This window comes from Eptesicus fuscus, chromosome 11 (genome assembly GCF_027574615.1).
Source record: "Eptesicus fuscus isolate TK198812 chromosome 11, DD_ASM_mEF_20220401, whole genome shotgun sequence".
Taxonomy (NCBI): domain Eukaryota; kingdom Metazoa; phylum Chordata; class Mammalia; order Chiroptera; family Vespertilionidae; genus Eptesicus; species Eptesicus fuscus.
This window is the reverse complement of record NC_072483.1, coordinates 25,518,254-25,544,686: the sequence shown is the minus strand read 5'-3', so window position 1 is coordinate 25,544,686 and position 26,433 is coordinate 25,518,254. Positions and strand designations below refer to the sequence as shown.

The 26,433-nt window shown below is 38.8% G+C and overlaps 1 protein-coding gene across 2 annotated transcripts in view; it reads left to right on the top strand.

The window, feature by feature from the left end:
• The window catches only part of GTDC1 (glycosyltransferase like domain containing 1), a 364,616-nt gene that overhangs the window by 179,014 nt on the left and 159,169 nt on the right, over nucleotides 1-26,433 (top strand). For both annotated transcript variants that reach the window (XM_054723540.1, XM_008143495.3), the window contains 2 exons: nucleotides 640-807; nucleotides 4,845-5,018. In XM_054723540.1, the coding sequence (XP_054579515.1) occupies nucleotides 640-807; nucleotides 4,845-5,018 (342 nt within the window). The remainder of the gene's footprint in view (nucleotides 1-639; nucleotides 808-4,844; nucleotides 5,019-26,433) is intronic.

Below are 26,433 nucleotides of genomic sequence, written 5' to 3'. Positions count from 1 at the left end.
AAGGGGTTTTACAAATTGTATATCTGGTGCCGCTAGCAGTCCAGTAGCAGAGAAAAAATATTAGAAGCCCCCCACCAGAAATATTGCAGAATAGTTTAAAAAAAGGGGGGGGGTGAGGCATGGTGAGAAAACATACCAAGAGAAAAAGACTACACTAGATAAGTCTATTGCATAAATCAAAGGGTTTCTGTCATAACATGAGCATGTGCCATTCCTGCTTGTATATTGAATTTCAGTAGTTGGTTGCATAAAGAAGTAAAGTGTAATGAAACTGGCAAGCCAAGTATTCCCCAGTCAGCCTTATCGTTGTTCCATTTGTCCTTCAGATAGAGCTTTTCTTGCCTTTTTCAATAAAATCCATCCAGCTTTTTTTTTTTTTTTTTTTTTTTTTTTTTGCATTTCTCAGTAACTAAGCTGAGAAGACCAATGGTATTTGGAGCTTTTATAGTTTTTAGCAGCTGCTTTTTTCAGAGATCAAGACTTGGAATGCTGCTACATGGTATTAATTCTTAACTATTGATGTGTCCCTGTAGGGCACGTGTTTCCTGGGGGTAGGATGTGGGGAGGGGAAAGAAGGGCAAAGGATGACCCCCGTCAAGCGTGCTCTGGACAGTGAACCCTCATTTCCTTATTTCGTAGGACCCTCTTTGCAAGCTCAGTGCTTAACCTGACTGAACTGGCTGCCCTTCGGCCTGACCTTGGGAAACTGAAAAAGATTCTCTACTTCCATGAGAACCAACTGGTATATCCTGTCAAGAAATGTCAGGAGAGGGATTTCCAGTATGGATACAACCAAATTCTATCATGGTAGGTATCGACTGTATCATGATATTTAGTCCTTTGCTACTTTTATCTTTATAGATGGTTAGCTTTTAAATCTGGAGACCTATTGTACCCTTATTTTAAAACACCTTAAGCCCTGACTGGTTTGGCTCAGTGGATGGAGCGTCGGCTTGCGGACTGAAGGGTCCCAGGTTCAATTCTGGTCAAGGGCATGTACCTGGGTTTTGGGCACATTCCCAGTAGGAGATGTGCAGGAGGCAGCTGATCGATGTTTCTCTCTCATTGATGTTTCTAACTCTCTGTCCCTCTCCCTTCCTCTCTGTAAAAAATCAATAAAATATATTAAAAAAACACATATACACAAAAAAAACACCTTAAGATAGGTACAAGTGTTTATTTAAACATGCCTTCCATAATAGTAATTACTTGTGCCTCTGCAATATATGTCTAGGATCACAGCTAATCCTTTTATAAAATACATATATACATATCTATATGTATATATATGTATGGATATAAAATCTAATTATATGTTGAACTAATTATCTATTTTCTACAACATTCACAATGGAGTCAGCGGGTTCACGGGACCTTCTTCACCCTTGATTCTCTCATCTGCTGTTTAAGACATACTCTCCAGAAAGGGCAGTCAGTCTGCTCTTTTGCCAACCACTTTCAATGAATTCAGCTAAAACCAAAACCGAAATTTTCAGAGGAGTAAACAAAAAATAAGACATAATGGAGTAAGGAGTTTTTGTTCATATATATATAGTTTGTAAGAGAAAACTCTGGAAAATGAATCTTTAGGTAGTTGTTGGTATTTTTCACCCCCTCATTGAGTCTTCTGAAATTGCACTGCCTTAAAATACCATGACATTTCAAAGGTGATGGTCCTTCTCTCTTGTTACTTCAACAAAGTGTATCTCCTGAAGCTTACTTAATGAAAGAAGTTAATAACAACCCTGAAACGGCTTGGCTATTGCATCCTATCCACATAACTGCAACAATCGAATCGAGTAAGTTTGGCCGTGGATGGCTAATTTTTACTCACCTTTTTAAACAATTATTAGCAGTTGGGATTGATGATGTGTTTAAAGAGACTGTCAACTCTTGCAGGTATAGTCCGTACTTTAGTTGACATAGAAAAGCAGCTCTATGGCGCTGCTTCTGTGTTTTGAGCATTTTGTAAATGCTTTTCTGCAATCATTTTTACAAGCTGCTTCAATTGTGAAGTAGCAGTGCTATCAAAAAAGAGTGGAACTGCTTCCCATCAAATGTCTCATAAAAAAGCAACCATTTTAAAATTTCATAATAAAATTAAAATACTTTCTTTTATATTGAAACAGAGAAGGGAAATATGTTTTAAAAACAAAAATAAAATCGTTTTGTGCTTTATCAATATGGAAAACATTTGTAATATTCTTTTGATTTCTTGAATTAGCATCATTCTTTTCCTCAGATAGTGTGTGTTTATTACCCTTGAGAAATAACTGGGGGAAAAAATTAAGCCTATTTTTCCCTTTATGGGTGGCTTTAAAGTTAATGGAAGTTACACTCACTCATATCAGGAAGGAAATGCATGAAAAAGAGTATTTCTATAAACTATCTTGGATCTTTAATTTAGCATAGACTGGGTTTTAAGATTGTAAGTAGTCGGGTTGTATGCGGATATTTGAAAAAAAATTTTAGCTTACTGCCCCTCATCTCTCTCTTTCATAAAAGATTGTTTTTGCTTGTAGCAATGAGACTATAAGAACTCCTACATGATTTTTCAGCATTGCTCTTCTCAAGAGGGTAAACTGTTAGACATGCTTGGAGAGAAAGAAGTGGACTTGATCATTGGTTGGCTTGTTAATAAGAAAAAAATGGCTCACAGCTGTCCAGAGGAAAAATAAGAGTGTCAGGAAGCAGTCCTGTTCAGATTCTCTTTGAAACGTATGACTCCCGCTTCCTCAAATGTTTCTCTAGTTTTCTTGCTGACTTCTGCTTTTGTTGGCACTGGGAGATTTCTTTCCTGGCCGTGTGGCAGTTCAGGACTTTAGAGATGACTGACATAAGCACTCACCTCAAATAGAGGTTTCACTAACCCTCTGACTTACGAACACATGTCGCAACTATATATTATGACCTGTGGGTCGCTATTACAATATGTGACATATGGTGAAAACAGACTAGCTGTAAAACATCCTTCAACTTTTGCTGTATTATTATATTGGCTTCCTTATTGCTTGGTGTTGTGTCAGCACTTCTGTGACATTCTTTTGTATTATCCATGTTGTAATCACCCCTATCCCCAAATTGGCACTAGGTCACAACTAAAAAATAAATAAATAAATAACTTGTATGGAAAAGCAGTTTTGTGAGGCAGGCATAGGGGTGACAGGTCAACATTCTTTTTGCTGGTTTTTTATTCTGCTCTGTATTAATAATAGGAACTTCAGCTGTCTCTGTAAGTGTGAATTAAACTAAGCTGAGGCTGTGCTATGGTATGTATTCCTCTTCTATAAGCTCTGCTTATTCATCTGTGTTTTGCAGTCTATGGACTTGCATGTCTTCTTTCAGGTTGTTTTCTTTTTACCTATCATTTTAAAGGGCAAGTAAAACTGGTTTTTCTATTGGATCCTATATCAAAGCATTTGTATTCATTTTATTGAGATCCAGTGACATCGAAACACTGTTTCATTGCTTAAAACAGCGATTATCAACCTTTCTCATCTCATGGCACACATAAACCAATTACTAAAATTCTGCAGCACACCCAAAAAAATATACTTTATGCCAATATGATTTAAAAATAGGTATAATTTTGATTCATTCACACCGGACAGCTATTGTTTGTTGGCTGCTGTCATTTTTTTTAATTTGACAATCTAAGGGAAAGAGGTCAGTGCCCCTAACTAAATAGTCAGATATTGCATGTTTTAAAAATTCTTGTGGCGCTCCAGTTGAAAATCACTGGCTTAAAGCAAAAAGGGCCATTTAAAAAAAAAAATCAAAACAATGATCTCTTAAATCAGTATTTTGACGCATAAAGGGAACATAGTACATATTTATACTACAGACAGGGTGGGGCAAAAGTGGGTTCACAGTTGTTCATATGGAAAATAATACAATAACACAAGCATATAAACTCTGTGTTTTGGGTACTCACATTTGTTAACATACTTTTGCCCTCACCCTGTATTTATGTTTTATCCTGACCTCACCCATGGTTATCATTTGTGTTCGCTGGTTTCCAAGAATATGTTATAGAACATTCTGAAAATTGCTCATGTTTTTATGACACACAGACTTTGTTTTCACGTTGCCTTATAACTATATATTTCAGATTGATTTTTGTTTTTAAAAAATATTATGGGGAGGAGCACAGTCTTTCCATCTAAAGCAGCAGCCAATATTGCATTTCTTTTGTTTAATTCTGAAAGTCCATGGTATTGTGATTCTTTATGAGTTCCTTTGTGTAATAATTTCTACCAATTTCTTTTACCTCTCTGACTATTTCAAATATCTTGGTGACATTATTTGTAGAGACCCCATATGATCCCTCCTGTATAGCCCAGAACTTTAAAAAAAAGTTTCTTGAAGCAAGGGTTAAAACAAGAAAGAGACTTCAACCACATACTCTGAAGGTATGCTCGAGTATGAAACAGCTTTATCTCAATTAGTCCCCTTGAAGGTAGTGAAAAATATGGCAAACATTCTGTTCTCAGTAGTATGGTATAAAACAACATCCATCACTGACACACAAACCAACATGGGTGGGTTGGGTCACAAAGCAAAAGGTCCTGCTATTGATAGCATGGAAAGCTCCTGAGATTGTGGAAGAATATAATTGGCTTTGAAGCCTCACAGGAGAGCATTAAATCATTTAATTCCTCTCCTGCCTTTCATCCCTGACACCAACGATCTAACTTCCCATGATATAATATAATAAAATGAACTTATCTATTAGAGGCATTTTGCTAAGTACTTACGGAAGTGCAGAGTATTTTTTGCAAACCCAAGGTGCAGTATAAACTCTTGTTGGGCTCATCATTTGTATTTATCCTTTCCCTTTGCAGCCTGGTGGCTGACGTGGTGGTATTCAACTCATTTTTTAATATGGAGTCATTTCTCACTTCTATTGGGAAATTTATGAAGCTGATTCCTGACCACAGACCCAAGGATCTGGAAAGCATCATCAGACCCAAGTGCCAAGTTATTTACTTTCCCATCAGGTTTCCTGATGTGAGCAGGTCAGTATGTTTGACTCTGTTTGTCAAATTATTCCCCAACTGTGTAGGAATTGGTGTGCTTCTTGCCAATTTTACCTTCTCAGCATAAGCATGGTTAATTAGAGAATCGAGTTCCATTTCACCATGCTGTGATTTGCAAAGATTTTAAATAATCATTTGTCCAACCTATCACTGAATGGTTACTTCTGATATTGAGATCTTCCTTTCTTTTCTCTTATTTATTTATTTGCTAAAACAAGCTGTTTTCACTTTTACCACTTACTGTTTTGGTTCTTTCCTTGTTGTTTTGTTAAAGAATTCATTGTCAAGCCTATTTCTCAACTTCTGCATTCAGCTTATATCCATTGATGTATATGTTTAATAATAGCAGTTCTAAGTAAATCAATGCTAAATTTTGCTGCTTGGATTACTTTCATTTTCCATGCTATTTTCTTCACCTTTTTCCCTTCTCCCATTTTTTATTATTTTTATTATCTTAACAAAGAGTTGGGTATTCTATGTTGGGTCACAAAAGTGCTTAATTGCCATTTCTCTTTCTCAGTTACTAAGGACATTTTTTATTACCCTGGTTGCTAGGCCCACCCTGAATTAGCAACGGATGATGTGGCTCAAAGGGAACATTTTAGAATTCCTTTTCACTTTTGATTAAACCTAGCAAAATTGTTTTTACTACCACCAGAAGTATTTCTCCCTTGTGAATAGTAAGTTTGCTTCAGTGGGACTCACACTAGCTGGGGATGCTGCTGTTTTGTAACTGACTGTGTCCTTAAAAAGAGTTCAGGGACAGCTGTCTCTTCGCCATCCTTGAAATGAAGGCAGGAAACGATTTAATGTCCATACATGCTATGCAGGAAGTCAGCAGTACTCTCTGTGTTCTGGACTTACTGAGTTTGTCCAGATTTTGCTGTGGAGACAGTTGTCCTCATCCACACCCCCAATGCTGGTTTATTTGAGTTTCTTATTAGTAAATATTTCATTGAAGAAAAATCTGCCTAATGCCAAGTCAAATGAGTGAGTCATACAATTTCAGTTAGAGCACCTTGCCCAATCCTTGCTTTACGGAGGTCAGAGAGCAGTCCCAGGGGGCAGAGATTGTCTTGAACTCACACAGCTAGTTATTGTCACAGACTAGATTAAAGTTTGGACCCTATGAATTTTTATCCCATTTTCTGTTACTGTCCAAGCTTCCTGTCAATGTTGGTCATTTGTCAAAAATATTTAATAGTTTATTTACAGTTTTGAATACTAACAAGCTAAGTGAAACTAAGATAACCATTGATTTTCAGATACATATATATGTATGTATAATATATATTTGTATAAATACAATTTTTTATGTATGATGAGAGAGTTTCAACTTTTGAAAAATGTAGTTGTTATACATTAGATCCATGCTTATCTCAAACACAGCTTATACTTTAGATCATATTTTTAAAATATGAACCTTATTTTTGACATGTTTTTATGTTTTTCATATAATATAAAGTCAAAATGTACATCTTTAGTTAAATAGGTGGTTATAGCACATCTTAATTATTACTGCTATAGAATTCCAAATAAATACTGTTTTAAATTCATTTGCATATGATATATTCCTCCATCATTATGTGTTTAATACACCTGTGGCAATTGAATAGTTTATTAATTTGGACTGTATTACCATAAATACATCTAGCTAAATGGAAGAAGGTTAAGAAATATTGTGGCCAAGATAACATTCATAAGCGAGGTCTTAGCCCAGAGTGTTATTTGAGTTATTTTCAAATGGTAATTTGCTTTATCCAACCCAAACTCATATAGTGTAAGTAAGTGATTATTTGCATGAATGACAATCATTCTAATGCCTCCAGTCTTAAGAGAGTATTATTTTGTTGAGATGTTGAAAAATACTTAGTAATTCCAAAGGCAAAGTAGCCAATGTGATTTTAAAATACAAACACAGTTTTTGAATGCTTATATCTTTCTTCCTTTGCAAATATTATTTGGTCATGGAAAAAATGGGTTTAAGTAAAAACAAAGAAGAAGATACAATCAAATTGTTAATACAATGTGCTATAATAATATATAATAATGGATATTAAACAAGGAAGGGAAAAAGCCATATTTCAGCAAAATCTGTGAGGCTTTATAGCGCTGATAACTGTTAAAACTCAGAACATGTCTGTCACATAAGAATTCAGTAACATTTGGCTTGTGGCACCTGCTGTTACCTCATGTCCTCCTCACCCTCCACTGCTTTATTCTCAAAGACCAGGACATAGTATAAAGAAAGAATGTTCACTTGAAAATATTTCATTATATGAATTAATTATTTTTGGATGGGAAATCTCTTTAACACAAAAGTCATACATACGTGTATTTGAGTGTTTATCTTACTAGCTCTGTGACCTGTACTAATATAAGTGAAATGACCCTGAGCTTATGTTCTTTAACGGTCATGATTATTTTTACTTTATAACCTCATAGGTATGATGTTGTGACTAAATGAATTAGTGTGTGGCAAATGCCTAGCATAATGCTGACATACAGTAGAGTCCCAATGAAGATGAATTCATCTTACTAACACCCCATCCCATTGTTTTATAACCTAGCACATTTATTGCCACCTGAATATAAAGGACGGTGTTCTTCTCTCTTTATTAGTGAACACATAAAAATAGAGAGGCACTAAAAAGAAAAAAAGAGAGCCTGGCTGGTTGAGTGTCGATCCAGGAACCCAGAGATATCGGTTCAATTCCCAGTCAGGGCACATGCCCGGGTTTCGGGCTTGATGCCCAGAAAGAGGCATGCAGGAGGCAGCCAATCGATGTTTCTCTGTCATCATTGATGCTTCTATCCCTTCCTCTCTCTCTAAAAATCAATAAAAAAACATATTTTAAAAAAGAGAAAAATACTCTGCCATGTAAATAGATCAATTTACTTATTCTCTTTATCACTCTGACTCAGTCTTTTGACCTTCAGAGAACCTGCCACCATTGTTTGAGCCAACTCCTTACGTTCATTCTTTTCTTACCCTAATTTCCCTCCTTCTTCCCCAGCCTAATTTTCATATTCTGTTGTAATACTCTTTTGCGTATACTTTCAAATCTTTGCCCTCTTTCCTTTGTATTTAATAAGGAGATGGCATCCTGCCATGCTTATTAGTCTACTCTAAACCCATGACTCCTAAATTCAGATGGAACCTTGATCTGCCTGGCAAGCATACCACCTTTTCCTCTTTTAAATAACTAACCATGCATTTTCCTTCCTTGGTAAACATCTAACAGTAAAGTCTCTAATTTCACCCTCAGATCACGACTGAGAAAACAGAAGCAGTCAGATGAGAATTCTGACCTCTGCTACCACTATGTCTATGCAGTTGTATGCTTCTGGGGCCTGGTCTCCATCCCCACACCTGTGCCTGTGGGGGAACTGGCCTTGCTCCTGTCTGAGGCCCTTGCTCCACCCCACTCTTTGTCGGAGCCCATCCTTCTCCCAAACCTAAGGACTATTGTTCTAACAAGTTTTTCTTCTCTCTTCTGCGTCATCACTTTTCCTTTCTTCTGGATCATTCCTGTTAGCATACAAAAATGCTATTAGGTTTTACATCTTTTGAAAAAATTCTCTCTTGATTCCACCTCTCCCTTCCACTACTGCCTCATTTCCTTCTTTCTCTCAGGACCAAAACTTCTTGCAAGACTTGTTAATATTTGTTCCTGCTAATTTCATTCCCATTGTTCTCTCTTAAAGCTACTTCACGGAAACAGTTTTTGTCGAGGTCACCCATGACTTCCATGTCTCTGCATCCTGTGGTCACCTCTCAGTCCTCATTTTACTTAACGTATCACAGTAATTGACATACTATGACACATCCTTCAGTTGGTTTCTAGGACACATAGGTTGCTGCTTTTCAGACTTGTTGTTGGCTTCTTATCATTGCCTAACCCTTTAAATTTGGACTGGCCTTTGGCACTCTTAATACTTAAATGGTTGGTAGAGGAAGAGCCAAGGATTGAAATGAGAAAAGAAGATAAAGGGGTCAGAAGGTCAACAATGAGAGAATTATCTTGTGGAACAAAGGGAAAAGTGTTTTATGGAGATGGTCAGTAGGGAAAACAGAGGAATGAGATTGACTAAGTGATGACTAAAATGTATCCTTGAATTTTTCAATTCAAGTGTCAATGGTACCCCACCCTGCATTCCGTTAACTCACAGAAACGTTTAATACGTTCTTTCTGGTAGCCACACAAACTTAGGATTCAAGTCCGGATGAGACCTCTTTCTCTTTCTGTGTCTCTGTGTGTCTCTCTCTTTTATACACACACACACACACACACACACACACACACACACACACACACATTCTGCTCCTCCTTTTATGGATGAAGGCACTGAGGCCCAGAGAACTTAAGTGTCTCCTGCTAATCACACAGCTAGATAAAGACAGAGCAGGAGCTAGAACCCATATCTCAAAATCTCCCTCCAGTGCTCTCACACCACTGATTGCAAATTCAATTTCAGCTCCCAATTGTCTTATTGCTCAGCTGACAACAGATTAGCAGCATCCAATTGGGGGTGTGATAAAGGCAGGCTCATGACAGCAGTAAAAAGTGACAGCTGACTGACAGCTTGACAACAAGGGAGGAGAGAGATAAACTATTAAAAAATATGAGAAGTGAAAAAGCGTAGCAGCCTGGAGCCCTTCCGGGCAGGGCAGGCAGCTCTCACATGGAAGGTCCCCTGCCGACATTTGTCCTCAGTGGCACAGCTTGAACATCAAAGGATCACTGTGATTTTATTATGAGAGAGCAAATGGTAGCCTGTAAATTCCTTTTAAGAATGTAAAGAAATGGCTCAGCTGGTGTGGCTCAGTGGTTGAGCATCAACCTATGAAGCAGGAGGTCATAGTTTGATTCCTGGTCAGAGCAGATGCCCAGGTTGTGGGCTCGATTCCCAGTGTAGGGCATGCAGGAGGTAGCTGATCAATGATTCTCTCTCATCATTGATGTTTCTATCTCTCTCGCTCTCTCCCTTTCACTCTGGAATCAATAAAAATATATTTAAAAAAAAAAGAATGTAAGGAAATGTGGAAGCCACTCTTGGCAGCAAGTATAAATGACAGTAAAGGAAGGTAAACATCGTGTACTACTGTAGGGCGTACATGAGCCATGTTTACCTAATGGAATTCCGATAATGAACATCCAGACCCTTTCTCATGCAGTTGTACTAGCTGTAAGCTTGGGTGACTAGGGAACATTTCAACAAGCTATCATTTTAGATCTTCCTGATTGGGGCCCTTTCATGGACCGAGCTTTTTTTTTTTTTTTTTTTTTTTTTTTTTTTTTTTTTTTTTGCTGCTGGCTCTATGCACCAGCTTCTTCAGTACTGAAGGCATCCAGGTTTGCCAGGTGATCGGTGGTTAACAAAACCCATTTGCCACATGAATACCATATCTCAGCCTGTTTGAGCTGCTACAACAGAATATCGTAGACTGGGTGGCTAGTAAACAACAGAAATGTATTTCTCATAGTTCTGGAGGCTAGGGAGTCCAAGATGAAGGCTCCGGTAGGTTTGGTTTCTGGGAAGGACTGCTTCCTCTGGTTCACAGATGACTTTTCTTCTCGCTGTGTTCTCACCTAAGGAGGGAGCCAGGGGCCACTCTGGGTTTGTTTTCTTTATGAGGGTTCTAATCCCATTTATGAGGTCTCCACCCTCATGACTTAATCACCTCCCAAAGACCCTATCTCCCAATATTATTACCTTACGGGTTAGGATTTCAACAAATGAATTTTGAAAGAATGCAAATATCCAGCCTGTATCTTACCAGAAGATACATATTATCTGAAAATGTGGTGGGATGAGATAATAACAGATACATTGCAAAGGAAAACTATTGTGTTAAATGATGTAGATTAGATGGAAAATTAAGGCAATTCTGTGCATTTCAAGAAAGCGTATTTCACACAGAACTCTGTGGTGCTGGCGGGTGTGTGATGAGGAGGAAAGGGAAGCTGTCCTGCAGCCTACCCTACACCATGTAACTGTTACCCAGGCAAGGCCCCGCAGAACTAGGGAATGTCCCACTTCCAGACCTTTGTGCAAGTCTCAGTCTTGCGAAAGCAGAACATCTAACCAGAACATTGCTTTCTGACAGTGTCTTCTCTGGAAAATAGAGCTCACCATAACAGCTCCCTTTACTGATTCTTACTTTAGCCCTGAGTCGTGCAAAGCATAGTATACATATTTTGCCATTTTAATCTTCCAGCAATTCTGAAAGATATTTTCATTTATAGTTGAAGAGACTCAGCCATAGAGAATGTGAGCAACTCTGTGCCTACAGTCACACAGAAGTAAAGGTAGAACTAGAAGTCAAATGCTTTTTATCCTATTTTAGAACCCACATTCTTAACCGCCTTTCTATCCTGCTGGTCCTGCCAAGAGAGGCTCTGGTCTCCTGGTCCCTGGTACTTGACCCTGACCAGTGAAGGACAAGTGATTTATAAAAGAGAATTGACAGAAGCATCGAATGAAAGGGGACTTGTCATGGTAACGTTATGGAAAAGGCTTTAGACAGTAGACTTTTAAAGGTTGACATTTTGAAAAAAGAGGATACCTGAAGAGGAATGAAAAATGTTAGGGAAGAATTCTAATGGTAAAATTGAAGAGGGACCTAAAGAAGCAGAATAGACTGCTTCAAAGAAACAGCTGTGGGATCAGACTACTATTTTATACATCAGACCATTCATTTTCTATTGCTAGTTATCTCACATTTATGTAAACTCTCTTTTCTTACAAGTGAGTTTCTAGAATGACACCTATCTCACAGGGCAGGGCCGATCCATTATAACTAGATTATCCCCACCTCCAACAAGTTGGATCACATAAGAATGTAGAAACACGGTGAACTACCTCATCCTTGAAAAAAGATCATGTCTTTTAAAAGAATTCCATCAAGGAGGCATGAGTAGGGAGTTTCAAAATGGATATTGTCTGCTTCAAAAAACATTCAGTTGTATAAAAGGTGATGAAATAAATGCTCAAGTTGTCAAGGCTCGATACATGTATATATTTGTCACTTCTCTGCCTTCTCAGCCCCATTGTATTATGAAAAAGAGTTTCCATTTGTTCATTATATTTGCCCATAATTGATGTAAAAAAGATCAAGTGCATTATCCATGTATTTATTTTTCAATGCAGAGGTGAGTGGATGCTATATCCTTAGGAGTGGGAGTTTGGACTTTGAGCACAATGAAGCCGGTGTGCTTCCGATTGAGAAATCTGTAGTTTCTCTGGGTTTCAGTTCCACTTCAGTCCCCATGGAGAACATCAGTGTCAACCTTGCTGAGATCATCAGGGGAGAATGTCAGAGGTTTCTGTGATCATTTCATTATCTATTCCTATTTCCCACAATAGGGATCATCAGAGGTGCCCCAGAGTAAGAGGGAGTGGATTTCACCTATGGGTTTCCTCATTTCATAGTAGATTATACATCCCAGGATAAATCAACAGCTGCTCCCCTCCTTCCTTCGTTTCTGACGGCAGAGAAAGGAGGGAAAACCGTGTTAGTCACTATGAGTAATCTGATTTATTGAAATCTAAAGAATTTCTCCGCACGTTTCTCTCTACCTTTTCCATGTAACTGAAATGTGAAGCCAAAACAGAGGTTTGTGGACTTTGCTTAACTATTTTTGAAACAAAAATGGAGAATTTTAAAAACAGTGTGAAAACTTTAAATGAAAACTCTCAGGCTGTGCAAACCAAGATGAGGAGCCTAAGGGCTTTTTGGAGAATTCTTATTAAAGAAAACACTATTTTCCATTGCAAAGCAGATGTGTCAGAAACAACGGCAGATCTGCAGTTTGAGAAATTGTGGACGGATAGGACAGAAGGCAGCTCCCGTGGCTCCCCCACCAAATTTTTTTTTGTTTTTTACAGTCAAGTTCTGCTTTTGGGATTGTTGCCAGAAAACACCTTAATCTTCTACCACATGTGGTCGTATTTCTCAGATATTTTGAGACTGTATTAGTGTTAGACATATTTGTAAAAGGACGGGCTATGTTTTTTGAAATAATAAAGTGGGTACTGTCTTCTTTATATTAATCTAGGCCTGAAGTCGAAGAATAAAAGTTTTGCTTCACTTTTACAAATTTAAACATGCCCATATCTTTCTAATAATTATTTTGGCTCTTAAAAATGAATGCAAAATTATGTTTTCTTTAAATGCCATTAAAATTTTCTTATAGGGTCACTGTGCTAAAAAAAAAAAAAAAAAAGGCTTTTGATAAATCATCCCAGTGTTGAGCACCGCTCATTGGGAAGAAATCGCCTTTTATATAATGCAAACCTTTCATGCTGCATTATACTGTGACCATCTTGCTGTTGCTAGCCTAATTTCAGGAAGAGACTTTTGAGTTCAGCATATATATATACAATCCCTTTCTTTACCTGAAGTTACATAGACCAAACTCTTGCTTACTCAAAATTTATTTTTAATGAAATTATCACTTATATTAATAATAATTACAACAGTTAGATATCAGCTCTCTTCTACTTATGCAACAGCAACCAAACTGCCAAAAGAAGTGCTCTGAAGTCATCAGCAACAGTAAAAACCATCCCTTTATCACAGGGTGATTTATTCCTGTTCTCTTCAAGTATGGAGAACATGTGGCTTGATTTTGCATCAGACATTCGATATACTTTTTTCTGGCCCTTCCTAAGAAATTTGGAAGGTAAGAAGCAAAGGCCACAGACCACAGGGTAGAGTAATAACTTCAAATCAGAGAACATACTCAGCAAGGGACTCCATCATCAACCCAAAGGGAGTCATAGAGAAGGCTTTCTACAAATGGCCCTATGCTGTCATTTGACAAACTCAAACCACAGTTGAGGGAAATTCACCAGAGGCCCACTTAGGCTCTCTTCCCCTCTGCAGGCTCAGGCCATCACCGAGTTTCCCAAAGCTCAATGAATGGTTATCAGTGTGGTTAGCCAGGCAAGAACGATCATGCTAGATACTCTATGCATTACATAAAGGCTATGTAACCATGCATGTTGGAAAGATTTCAGGTACATTATTTTGATGGTTAAAGGATCAAGCTTTGTTATCTTTCTAAAAATCACTTATGCTGATCATTCCACTTTGGGGAATGCTGACTAAAAGACAGGAGGCAGCAGGGTGATGTGTGGGGATTCTCGTTTGGCTTATACCACTGACTGCAACTGTTCGGCCCAGGGCAGACCCTTCACCCCTCAGAGCTTCAGTTTTTCATCTGTAAAATGAAAAGTGAAACAGTACTACTCTTAGGTTTATTATGAAGATAGAGATAATTATAACAATATGCTGACCGAGTTCAGTGCCTACAACCTAATAAGTGTTCAGTAAATGTCAGTGGTCTTAAAAATACTCTCATCATCGTCATCATTTTAGTTATCTGTTGATAGGTTCTTTGACAAGCTCACCCATTCAGCATGACGCCAATACAATTCTGAAAACCCTGGTAATTTTATAAACACTTGAGGACCTAAAGTTTACCACTAATTCAAATAAATGTAAGGACTGTCTTTTACCCTATGAGTCCATACACCAGCCAAGGGGCTCAGGTGACAGTGTGAATGCACGAGAGGAAAGTCCCATGTGCCATGTCTGCCTGGCACCTGCAACCCGAGCTCACGCCTCCTGGGGCCTGCGGTGTGGAATGCAGATGGGGGTGACAGTACAGAAGTCATTTTAGTTGTCCAGTGCTCTTTTGAAGAGTGCCAGAGAGTGTTTTAAAAAGTTGTCCATTAAAAAAATAAACATCTTGGAAAGTTCATTCAACAGTAAGCTCCTAGAACATTCTTTTACCCAGAATGACTTATTCCCTAAGAAGTCCAGGTAAAAAAGCTTAATTTTAAAGGAAATTCTTTAAATATATGCTTCAAAGTAATTAAGTGCAATAAAATATACTTAACAGTAATTTAATTCTGTGAGGTTTTATTCATGTCTTCGTTCACCCAACATTTATTAAAAGCTCACTGTTTGTATGGCAGATGCACGGCATTCTGGGATATGAGGCTATATAAGACCAGCTCCTTAATTGAAAGAGCTTTGCAGAAATGATAGACAATACTCTGGTGACTATACTAGTAAGAGAGAGAAAACAGTGCTTTTTATGGCATTGAGCTGGACATTAAAGACTGACTAAGCTTTAGGCATAATAATAATGGCAATCATTTATTAAGTGCCTTTTCTGGGCATTCACTTTATGTATATTATTTCTAATCTTTACCACACTTCCACAAGGTCAGCTTAACCTTCTGAACCTCTTTTCTGGCCTGAAATCATGCAGCAACCCCAACCTTCTGGCCCCCCTATGCTGCTTCCATTAGTGCCATGTTATTTCTTGCTATGAGGGAGAGGGGGTGGCTTCGAGTGAGGCCAACAGCACATTTTGTAGAGAGAGAATAGGTACAACCAGATTTGTGGCAGTAAATGATCATTGGGTCCAGAAGAGATTAATTACCTTTGACTCAGTTGGGTAAAGAGATGGGGAGATTAGAAATGGAAATCAAGGCTGAGGAATTTATACTTTAGCCAATAGTCATTTGGGAGCCACTGCTAGATGAGGAAATGGGCAGTTTTAAAAACTGAATTCATTGGGGTGACATTGGGTGATAATATTATACAGGTTTCAGGTATATAGTTCTACAATGCATCATCATATATTATTTGAAAACGGAGACATTTTTTTGTGTGAACAACTTGGTCAAGAACCGAATTGTTTGAGATGGGAGACATTCGAGAACCAAGGTTTGACTATAAACTCTTACCTTTATCCATATGGCCTGCAACTCTTAATTCACTTACATCTAGAGATCGGATTTATCTGTTTGGGACACCCATCTCATTCAAACCCAATCCAAATCTGCTGTATTCAATATCAACTGACACCTTGAACAGACCAAGTGATTCTGTGGAGAAATGAAGGCTTTAGTCAAAACTACCACATTTCATTTTTATAATAAAACACCAAAACTCATTTTATATTACCAAATCCTAGAGTGTTTGTTATAATTATTTCCCACTAATTGAAGAGGGAACTTCTGTCTACGGCTGTGAGAATGGATTTGAAAGGACATGAGCAAGAGACAGTGGGAAAGTGGAATTCACCCAGGATTAATTAGGTGATGCTTTCTGTTGGAAATAGAAGAGAAGGGGGAGAATGAACTGGAAAAAAACACATAAGTTTTGAAATTATTGTACTATGAACCGAAATAGGAAAATCAGAGAAAAATGTCAACCACATTTCTATTGTAGTCAAATTTGTTTTATTTTCAGTTTTAGGCAGTTTATATTTTCTTATGAAAGAATAGACTTAGAACTTTCCAGAACTGGAAGAGAACCTAAGAAATCAAAACTTTATTCCTTTACCTAGCACTAGCTGGGGAAACTCAGCAGACAGGGTTCTTTAGAGCCTGGTCGCCTAGGAGTCACTACGTAGAGGCCAGTGGGAAAACTCATGAGATTGTTAGGCACGTGCATGGGGTGTTTTATTGTCTTGGTAATTAGTAGGGTAGGATTGGCTGGCACTGATAAAATAGATGGGTCTCACCAGGAATTGATGGTATTCAGAAATTTCCTAGGAGAGTCTGAAATATTTCATTTGCATCACAACTTGTTACTGTTTTTCACTGACAATACCTAGCTCTTCGGCCTGTAACTCATTTTGAGATAAAAATGCATATGACTCAGCCAACTCTTATTTGCCTATAACATTTGGCTCTTCCAGTAAACACTGGGCTACTCATATAAAACGTATTCTAGGAGTGAGAAATGGGAGTTTCCAGCACTGGAAACTCAGAACCTGAAAATAAATTTGATCATCTTCCTTTCCTGGGATTTGGTGCCACAAATCCTGAGTGAACCAGTATTATATACAACTATCAAAAATATCAAACCATTTTATGCTTCCTTTTTTTGCAAGTTTTGTATAAATTTGTAGCCTTTATGGTTAGAAAATGTTCTGAACCTTTCTCTCCATGTCTCTCTCCAAAGAATGTTCAATGTGCCATGGCATGATGGCTGTGGCGATATGCCTGCTCTGCCTCTTCCAGGGCCTCAGGTGAAGTCTTCTTTTTATCCTTGAGACCTGTTTGGGTAGCTGGCTGATGCCCCAGGGCTGAGCCCATGGGTTAGCTCAGAGGGCGCCACCGTGGAGGGGTGAGGGTGGAGGGGGGAGCCTTGGGGATTAGAGGAGGACATGTGGTGCAGAGGGAAAACATGAACTTTTGAGTCACTTGGCTTTCAGTCTTGGCTCAGCCACTTTCTCAAATTATGTCACCCTCTCTGACCCTTAATTTCCCTAGCATTAAATCATAGAGTTGAAGTGAGGATTAAGTGAGAGAGACAGGGATAAATTGTTTCACACAGTGCATAGTTTATATTTATGCACATCTCCCTGCCCTTCCCCTCGGTACCATCACACCTGCTACTCTGTTTTCTGACCAATTTTAATTGCCACTCACAGGCGGCTGAACTGGCGACCTCTTTGTGTTGCTACCTTAATGTCTGATGCTTTTGGTGATTATTCAAAGATATAAGGTTTAATTTGTTCTCATGGATAATATTTAGTTGTGTGTGTTTTTCTATCTCTTCTCTCATGACTTAGTCCACTTAAATGACTTTTTATAATAAGTCCTTAGTTATTACTTTTCCTGCTGTTTCTGGATATTTTTCACCTGCTTGGTTTTGTTTACTTTTAATTCTTCTTTTATCTGTGTTTGTTACGTTTTACTTTATGGCTGTTGTCCAGGGTTAACGCTTGTGGAACAGGGCTGCTATAGTCAATAAAAGTCCGTGGAATTATGTTTTCCTTTCTGTTCACATCATTACCTGCAACTGTGGAGTCCTGGGCTCTGATGGAAAACTTATTTCTACTCGTGCTTGCAGGTATTTCTTTTTATCTCATGAATGTGCAGGTTGGTTGAAGGTGCAGTACTTCTACTTGAAGGTAGATAAGGAAGCTTTTATGGTACTAGGTTATTATTTATTTTCCAAACATGCAGGTGGCAGGAAAAGGCTAGTTTGAGATTGTAGAGTTTATTCCAGACAAATTTGTAACACAGGTAATATATCAAAAGCTAACTGTAATTTCAACAGCCCATTAGATATTTAACTATTGTTTCTGGCAGAAGATCTTCCTGTATGACAAACAAGATTGCATTAGAATTGTGGCTCTCCAGGAATAGAATCCTTGGGTGATACATCCCCTCCCAGTTGATTAACGTCATTCCATGAAACATATCTTTGGGATCTAATTGTTTGACCTGGATTAATAATGTATGATGATATGTATGCCCTCAAATAATGTGTTTTTCCCCTATACAAAAATTCCATCAAACAATTATGACCATGTTGGTAAAATATAGCCTCAGGCTGTGGTCTTCAACATTGGCTACATATTATAATCTCCTGGGAGCTTTTTTTAAAAAAATTCCATTGTCCAGCTCAATTAAATCAGGATCTCTGGTATTGTTATTCTGTTTTGTGTTGTTTTAATTTCCTCAGGTTATTCTACTGTGCAGTCAAGGTTGAGGACCACTAACCTAAAGCATCTCTATAAATCACGGTGTGTGGAGGGTCCATGTAACTGCAGCTGCCCCTCCTGGTGGCACGTGACTTCTTTTCAGGATTGCCCGAATATAGTTCCTGTCCTTGGGCAATCTATGGTGAAAATTCAGTGTCTCCATGAAAATGAATTTGTAGCCCAGGCTGCATGGCTCAGTCGTTGAGCATTGACCTATGAAGCAGGCGGTCACGGTTTCATTCCCGGTCAGGGCACATGCCGGGGTTGCAAGCTCGATCCCCATTGTGGGGCATGCAGAAGGCAGCCGATCAATGATTCTCTCTCATCATTGATGTTTCTATCTCTCTCCCTCTTCCTTCCTCTCTGAATCAATAAAGATATATTTAAAAAAAAAAAGAAAAGAAAATGAATTATATAATTCTCTGGCTGTCCTTAATTCTCTGATGAGAAATAAGAAAATGTTAAAAGTTGTATATATCCTTGATCTCTGTCTCCATACGCGCTGGCATCCCTCCATTTCCCATTGACTGAACGTTCAGTTTTTCTCTTCACTGTTTTTCTTGGGTGACACTGGGAATTTTCACCATCTGATGAAGGCAGATGTATTTTCAAATAAAAACGTCTGAAGCATTTGTTCTTCCTACTACTCCTTTCTTTGGCAGAATATTCATATAGTTGATAAATAGTTTGCTTTCCTTAAATACCTTTTCATATACTCTTTGTAGCATGTTTCATGGGTATTTTAACCTAGTTTTATGGTTTTTCATGAAATAAGGTATTTTCTAAATATGTTATGCTGAATTTAACTGAAATAAGCAGTTGTACTGTATGCCTTTAAAATGATGATGATATCTTGCATTTGAGGGTAACACTTTCATCCTGAAGATTCCAAAGCACACTGCGAATGGTTACAAATTAGACAGTGGAGTGCAGTCACCACTGTGGAGCGAAGCGTGGCAGCTGTTTAACAGCTCATCGCAACACTACACAGCAGGTTAGGGTAGGGAGTGAAGAATAGTACTGGATGCACTTGAAAAATTGCTAGGGGGGTGAGGTAAGCAGGATGTAATTACCTAAGTTGGAACTTATCCAGGACATAAGGCTAACACCTCCAGTCTTAGAAGAGGCAGCTCTGCCTCTGTAATAACCATGTACTTGCAGTCAACGTAACTGAATCCTAAGGGTGCTTCTACCCTCTTCAGGCGATCAGTGTACACTCTAGTGGTGCTCCAACCGAGACCAAAAAAAAAACACAAAACACAAAACACCCACCTCTTTTAAAAACACACATGTTCATACTAACTCAGGGAAGATAGATTTCTATCTGTGTTCCATCTTTGGCTTTCAATGGCTGGAACCCATTGAGGAACCTGTGGCCATGCTCAGGCTTAAAAATTTTTTGTGTGATAGATTAGTGATGTCTGCCATAGTCATGGGAAAAGCACTGTTTATACTTGAGCCATATTTTTGTCAACCACTTTTCTGAATGATTTAGCAATGCTCTCAGTTCTTTTCAAACTTCTTGATTATTTTGAACTAGAGGCCCGGGGCATGAATTTGTGCATGGGTGAGGTCCAGCCGATGGGGCCACGCAGGCCAGGGGGAGGGGCTGCGTGTGGTTGTTCTGGTCGTTCTGGTTGCTTGGCTTTTATATATATAAACTAGAGGCTCGATGCATGAAGATTCATGCAAGAATGGGCCTTCCTTCCCCTGGCTGCCAGCACCACCTTCACTCTGGCTGGAGCCACCTTTCCGCCTTCCCACACTGCCCAGAGGCCCGGAGCGTCCCGCCCCACCCCTAGCCGCTCGGTGCCTGTGTATGCAAATTAACCTGCCATCTTTGTTGGGTTAATTTGCATACTCCTGATTGGCTGGTGGGCATCGCGAAGGTACGGTCACTTTGCATCTTTCTCTTTTATTAGTGTAGATGACTGCTGCAGACTTAAGTTTTCCAGAGAAAATTTAGGAGAAAGGGGCATTGATCATTTTTAATAACCATGATTGGTGGGTTAGAGATAAAAAGATTTAACTTTAAGTCAAAAATCTCAAAGCAAAAAAGGAAGCAATGTGGTGTCAGGTTGGGTTTTCATTTGGGACTATAATCCAGTGTCTGGCAGAATCAGACAGGAATTAAGCTCAGGAATACAGGATAGCAGGACCATGTTGCTAAGTCAAGGAGAAAATTATAAGTCAGAATTTGGTTGGCTTGAGGTATGCTGGGAACATAGGCAACTTGGGCCCTGAGTCTGCAGGCAGCACCAGGGATAGCTCCCAGTGCCCCTGGCTTCTCCTGGGCTCTCTGGTTCTTTCCCAGTCAGCCCTGCCCATCAGTCTGGCCCATGCAGCCCTGTGGCTTAGTAATGCCTATGAAATCAGGAAAATGGACCCTTACATCCTGTCAGTGTGAATATTAGTAATATGTTTACGAGTGAGGTACTGTATAATTCATTTTACATATCTTATTTAATTCACGCAACCTGTTGTGTGAGGTAGTGTAATACATTGACATATGAGAAGATGAGCATAAGTAATTTGCCCATAGTCACCTTTCAAATAAAGGGCAGAACCTGAATCAAACTTTGACCTCTCTGGATCCAAAGCTTGTGTTCCTAAGACTGGACCATAGAGTTACATGAGAATAAGATAATTTGAGTGGCACTTGCTACCATAAAGCAGGATGACTAAAGGGACATTTTGGGGTTTTAGAGCGCGATTGAGAAGGAAATTTAAAATGCTTCTAGTAACAGGCTAGGGTATGGATCACTTGTGTGTTTTTCTGTGCTCCAGAATTATTATTGATAGAGTTGTGAGAACGTGTAGACAGTTTCTGTGGGCCTTCCTTTTGCCAGGATGGAAGTATGCAAGCAGAAGGATCACATGTCAGCTTGTTTAGAGAGAATTCCTGCATCTGTGAATTTGGTGAAGGTGACCTCTAAGTTACTTTATACTCTGTGATATTTTGATTCTAGGTCCTATATCTCTTTCCTGTTTCCTATTTTATTTCCCCCAATATACACTAGTATGAATTGCTGTATGAACCTTCTTCCACTCTGATTTAGATAATATGAAATCTTAAGCTTCTTGTTTCAAATTTCCAAGCATCTAATATAAAAATTGAGGGTAAAAATTACAGATAGTTTTTTAATCCATAGTCATATGCCCTAATTCTTCTGGGCAGTTGGTTTTCTTTTTATTCTTAGGAGTTTCCAGGGAAAGACTCGAAACCATTTTTGGCCAGTTGTCCAACTTAATAAAAGGGCTTGGTCTAAGTTCTAAATAAAATAATAAAATATTATTTTCCTTAGACTAAGAATGATGTGGGGGGAAACAAATTTTATTTACTTATCTACATTTTAAAATAATTTTAATACTTAGATAACAGGAATGAAAACTCAATTTTATACCTGAGTTCTTTTCAGTCCAGTTTATGCCTGAAACAAATTCTAGTGTTCAGGTTTTAAGATTCCTAAAAATGCCTTCTAATAGAAGAACTGACAGACCCTACATCGTAGTAATGCTATATCATGTTTAAAGATTAGACTCTGCAAGTTCTCTGTGATTGTGCCTTAATGGTAATAGAAGTACTATTGCTTCATCCTGGAGTAGTGTGATCATATGATTGGGAAAGTTGAGATGAACATGTGGATAATGGCTGCATCCTATTTTCCAGAAACTCGGCTTTTCCCATGGCTTTTAGTCAGGCTGTTACCACAGTGTGTCAAAATCTACTTAGCTGCCTTTAAAATCTTCTTAAATATGTTATTTCAACAGTTTAAAAAAAGTAATTGAGAGGTACTCAAATAATTTATATGGTGTGTAAGAGGAGGTATAAATCATATATTATACAGATTCATTTGTCTTCCTTTTAGAGGATATTAGCCATAGGTGTGTGTGTGTGTGTGTGTGTGTGTGTGTGTGTGTGTGTGATCCTTTTGGATATTTTGAGGCAGTCCTATTGCCTAGTACACTGACCACTGGAATGTAGGGGCTGCATATTTGAATCCTGTGGAACTTTAAAAAATCCTTATGCCCAGGCAGCACCCCCCGCCCCCCAATCTGAATTTCTGAGGATAGAACCTAGACATCAGCACATTTTGAAGCTTCCCGGGTTGAGAACCACTGATAAAATACATGCATACCTAGTGTAGCATTGAAATTTTGTCCATATGTAGGTAACTGCATGGAGGAGATGACAGAAGATGTTCATGCTCCTAATACAGAGGAGAGATTTCTCTGGAGGATGGTGGTGAGATGGTTCTTGAAATGTTAGGGGCATCCAGCTAGATCATAATATAAGTAAGTATAGGCTGAAATAAAATTTTATACAGGACTAGAGGCCTGGTGCATGAAAATTCATGGACTGGAGGGGGGTTCCCTCAGCCCTGCCTGCCCCCTCTCACAGTCCGGGAGCCCTCAAGGGCAGGAGGTGACCCAGCAATCAGGGGAAGACAATGCCCCCATCACACAGCTGCTGCTGCCACTGCCGGCAGCACAAGCCTCAGCTGGCCCTGGTTACCTGAGCCTTAGGCCGGCCCTGGGCGGCTGGGCAGCCGACAGCTGAGGCTTGCCTGCGCCTCGGGCCAGCCCTGGGCAGCTGGGGGGCTGAAGGGACTGGGGGACTCCAGAGGCAGGCACCCCGGCGAGGTTGAGGGAACGGGGTGCTGCCATCTTGTGGCTGTGGGCACCGCCATCTTTGAGGGTGTGGCCGTCAATTAGCATATTCTCTCCTTATTGGCTGTGGGTGCCGCCATCTTTATGAAGGCAAGAGGGTCAATTAGCATATTCCCTCTTTATTAGATAGGATTCTTTTCTTTAGCAGTGACTTAGGTAAAACACCTGGAGAAAGATAGAAATCACCCACAGTTCATGAGGCCACTTGCACAGTGCTTTGCCTTGACTCCAGCTGCTGGCGAACGTGTGACCTGAATCTCGATGATTAATAGCTCTTATAATATTTTCTTAGTGAATGCAACTTCTATTGTAATACTTTTTCTCCTAATGTCTTACCCTTATAAAATAGCACTAAACTATTTTTCTCAATATATTCTACTGACACATTGTCCCACAGATTAATTATAAATTGCACAGAAATACTGCCCTTTGTCAGTTTTAAATGTGTAGCTTTACCTTCTCTTTTTCCTTGTCTTCCCAAGCTAAATGGAATTAGAAGCTTAAAGAAACCTGTTTAACATGGAATCTGTTCCTATTCTCTTATTTTAAACAATAGTGCTATTAATTTTCATCTTCAACTCTTTGGTTTCTTTACTCTTTTCATTATTGTTATAATTTAAAAAGAAGCATCTCTATATTTTCAACCCCATTTATTTCACAATATTGTATAAACATCTTCAAATGCTGTGTTATTATTATTATTTTTTTACCCTATAGACTGCCTCCATAAATGTGATTGGGAATACCAAATAACTTTTTATTTTCTTCATCTTCTTCTTCTTCTTTTTTTTTTTTTTTTTTTTTTTTAAGGAGAAGATGAAGGGGGAAAGGGTATAAAAAGGGACACAGACAACATGGAAATAAATGTTGGGCCTCTTTGCCACGGGTACATTAAAACACCCCAAGGTAGATGGGAAGCATAACTTTAGGGCTTGGACCATTTATCACTGAAATTATAATGCTGGCACGGCTCTGCAAATATTTCCTTACAGGGTTTCAGAGACATTTCACAATAAATGTCCTTTGTTAAAATGGTCTTAGGTCCTATAAAGTCGAGACTGAATTCCAGGAGGAATTCGTGTGCAGTTATTTAATAGTGTTCCTTTCACAATACTTTTTGTTCCCATTGCAATTCTGGTATCTTTGACCAGAGGGTAGAGACAGCGAACACTGAGTCTTAACTGTTCCCTCTACATGATTGAAGGGAAAGAAAATATGGCCTTAGAGGGTTGTGTTTAAGTATGGGAACCATCATTATTACTGAGATGCTGTCCCAGTTATTGCCCCTTTGAAGGAGGGTGAAGGAGGATAGGAAAATGTGGAAAAAAGTGATTTGATTGGAAATAACAAAGGCCTTGTCTGTAATCCTCATGAAACACAGTTAATAATCCATAAAATGCAGAGGCAATGGCATGTTTTTGTGGTTTAGGCAGCTTTTGGAATGGCATGATTTAAGAGGTAGCTGAGAAGAGCCCAAATTTTCTCCCACCTTCTCTCCTACCTCCTGAAATGCTTCCACCAGCCAGTGAAGTACTTCTTGCTGGAATTCCTGCTTGGAGTTGGAGGTTGCAGAAATTATATATAAATTTTTATGGGAATGTGCACATGTGCATGCTTTTTGAGAAGACCCATAGCTCTCATCAGAGCTTTATGTTACACAAAGATTCTATTTAAAAGCAGATGTGCATAGTATTGTTTTTATTTATAATTTAGTCAAAGTGATTTTCTTCTTGATACCTTATTGAGATGTGCTCATCGGTGTGTGTTTTTGTTGTTGTTGTTGTTTTTAATCAGGACGGAGGTTAGAGATTTCTAACCTTCCTTCCATTTTACAGATGAGGGGTTAACTCCGAGATCTGAAACTACAACTTAGTCATTCCAACTCCAAGTTCTTGTATTCTTTGTCAGAAACCCTGAGGAGAGAGGAGCTTTAGGTGATACAGAATTTGGGGCAAGCACCTACCTGGAGGGTAGCATGATGGGACTAAGTCTGGAAGGTGCAGTGAGGAAGGTGTGCCCGAAGGCAGGAGAGGTGACATGCAAAAGAAGGTGGAAAGGTAGCAAAACTGAACATCTCTTCAGATATTTTCACAACTTTTGGCCATCTGATACTGGAGGGAATTACATTACATTTGCGTTCCCGACAGATCTTTATTTTGTGCTACAGGTCTCAGATTTTTTTCTTTTTCATTCTTTCATAGAATTTTTGGGTTTTATCCTGTGACTTTCTAGCACTTAGCTATCTGCTACCTAATGTCCTAATGACATGTAGTAACAGTAACTTCGTCCCTTTGTCTTGGTGTAGTATTTAAAACTATGTACTACTTCTTCAATTTGTGAATCAATTTTATATTTTGAATAACACTTTGTAGTCTGTAGGGAAGGTATTGGTAACTGTTTTTGATATATGATGAAACACATAGGGAGCATATATTCTAGAAGTTCAGGATTTAGTGAAAGAGAAACAGCAGAAGGGAAAGAATTAACAGCAAGAGCACTTGTAAAGATAGTCTTCAGTTTTAAATTCATGATCGCTTTTGTTTTTTAAACCAGTCCTATGAGCAGGTACTGCTTTGTTGCTTTATTTGAAAGATAGGGCCTCCAAAGCATAACAGGCCTGGGTAACTTGTCAGAGGCCATCAGTTTTGAGAACAGGCCCTAGGATTTGAGAAGGTTCATGTGTAACCACCTGCTATGTAGCGTCCCTGGTCACTCATTCGACCAGATAATGGGTGCAGGCTCTGTGAGGTGCAATCAGAACCCGAGTTGAGGCAGAGATAGCAGAGAAGATGCCCTTGGAGCTGTGTCTTGGAGGGTGGGCACTGCTCTAAGCCATGGGACAACTTGCCCTCTCGGAAAGGCAGTCCTGCCTCACAGGTAGAACTTAGGGTGCTATGATCTTGGGGTGCAGCATGAAGCTAAAAATGATTAGTATAAACTTAGAACCAAAACTTACGTTTTCTGAACTCCTTGCTGCCTTTTCAATACTCCTTCATCATAATTTTTTGTCCAGTTCTGTAAATGAACTCTTCGAGTTAATCCTGCAAATGTCAGTTCCTGAAAACATAGTTATTATTTTTTTGTCCATATATTTTGTCCAGACTTTACCTCCCCTATATTTGAACATTTGGATACTTGTCTAGTGCATAACTTTAAGGATTAATTTATGAAACATTTATTTAGGCCTACAATGTGAC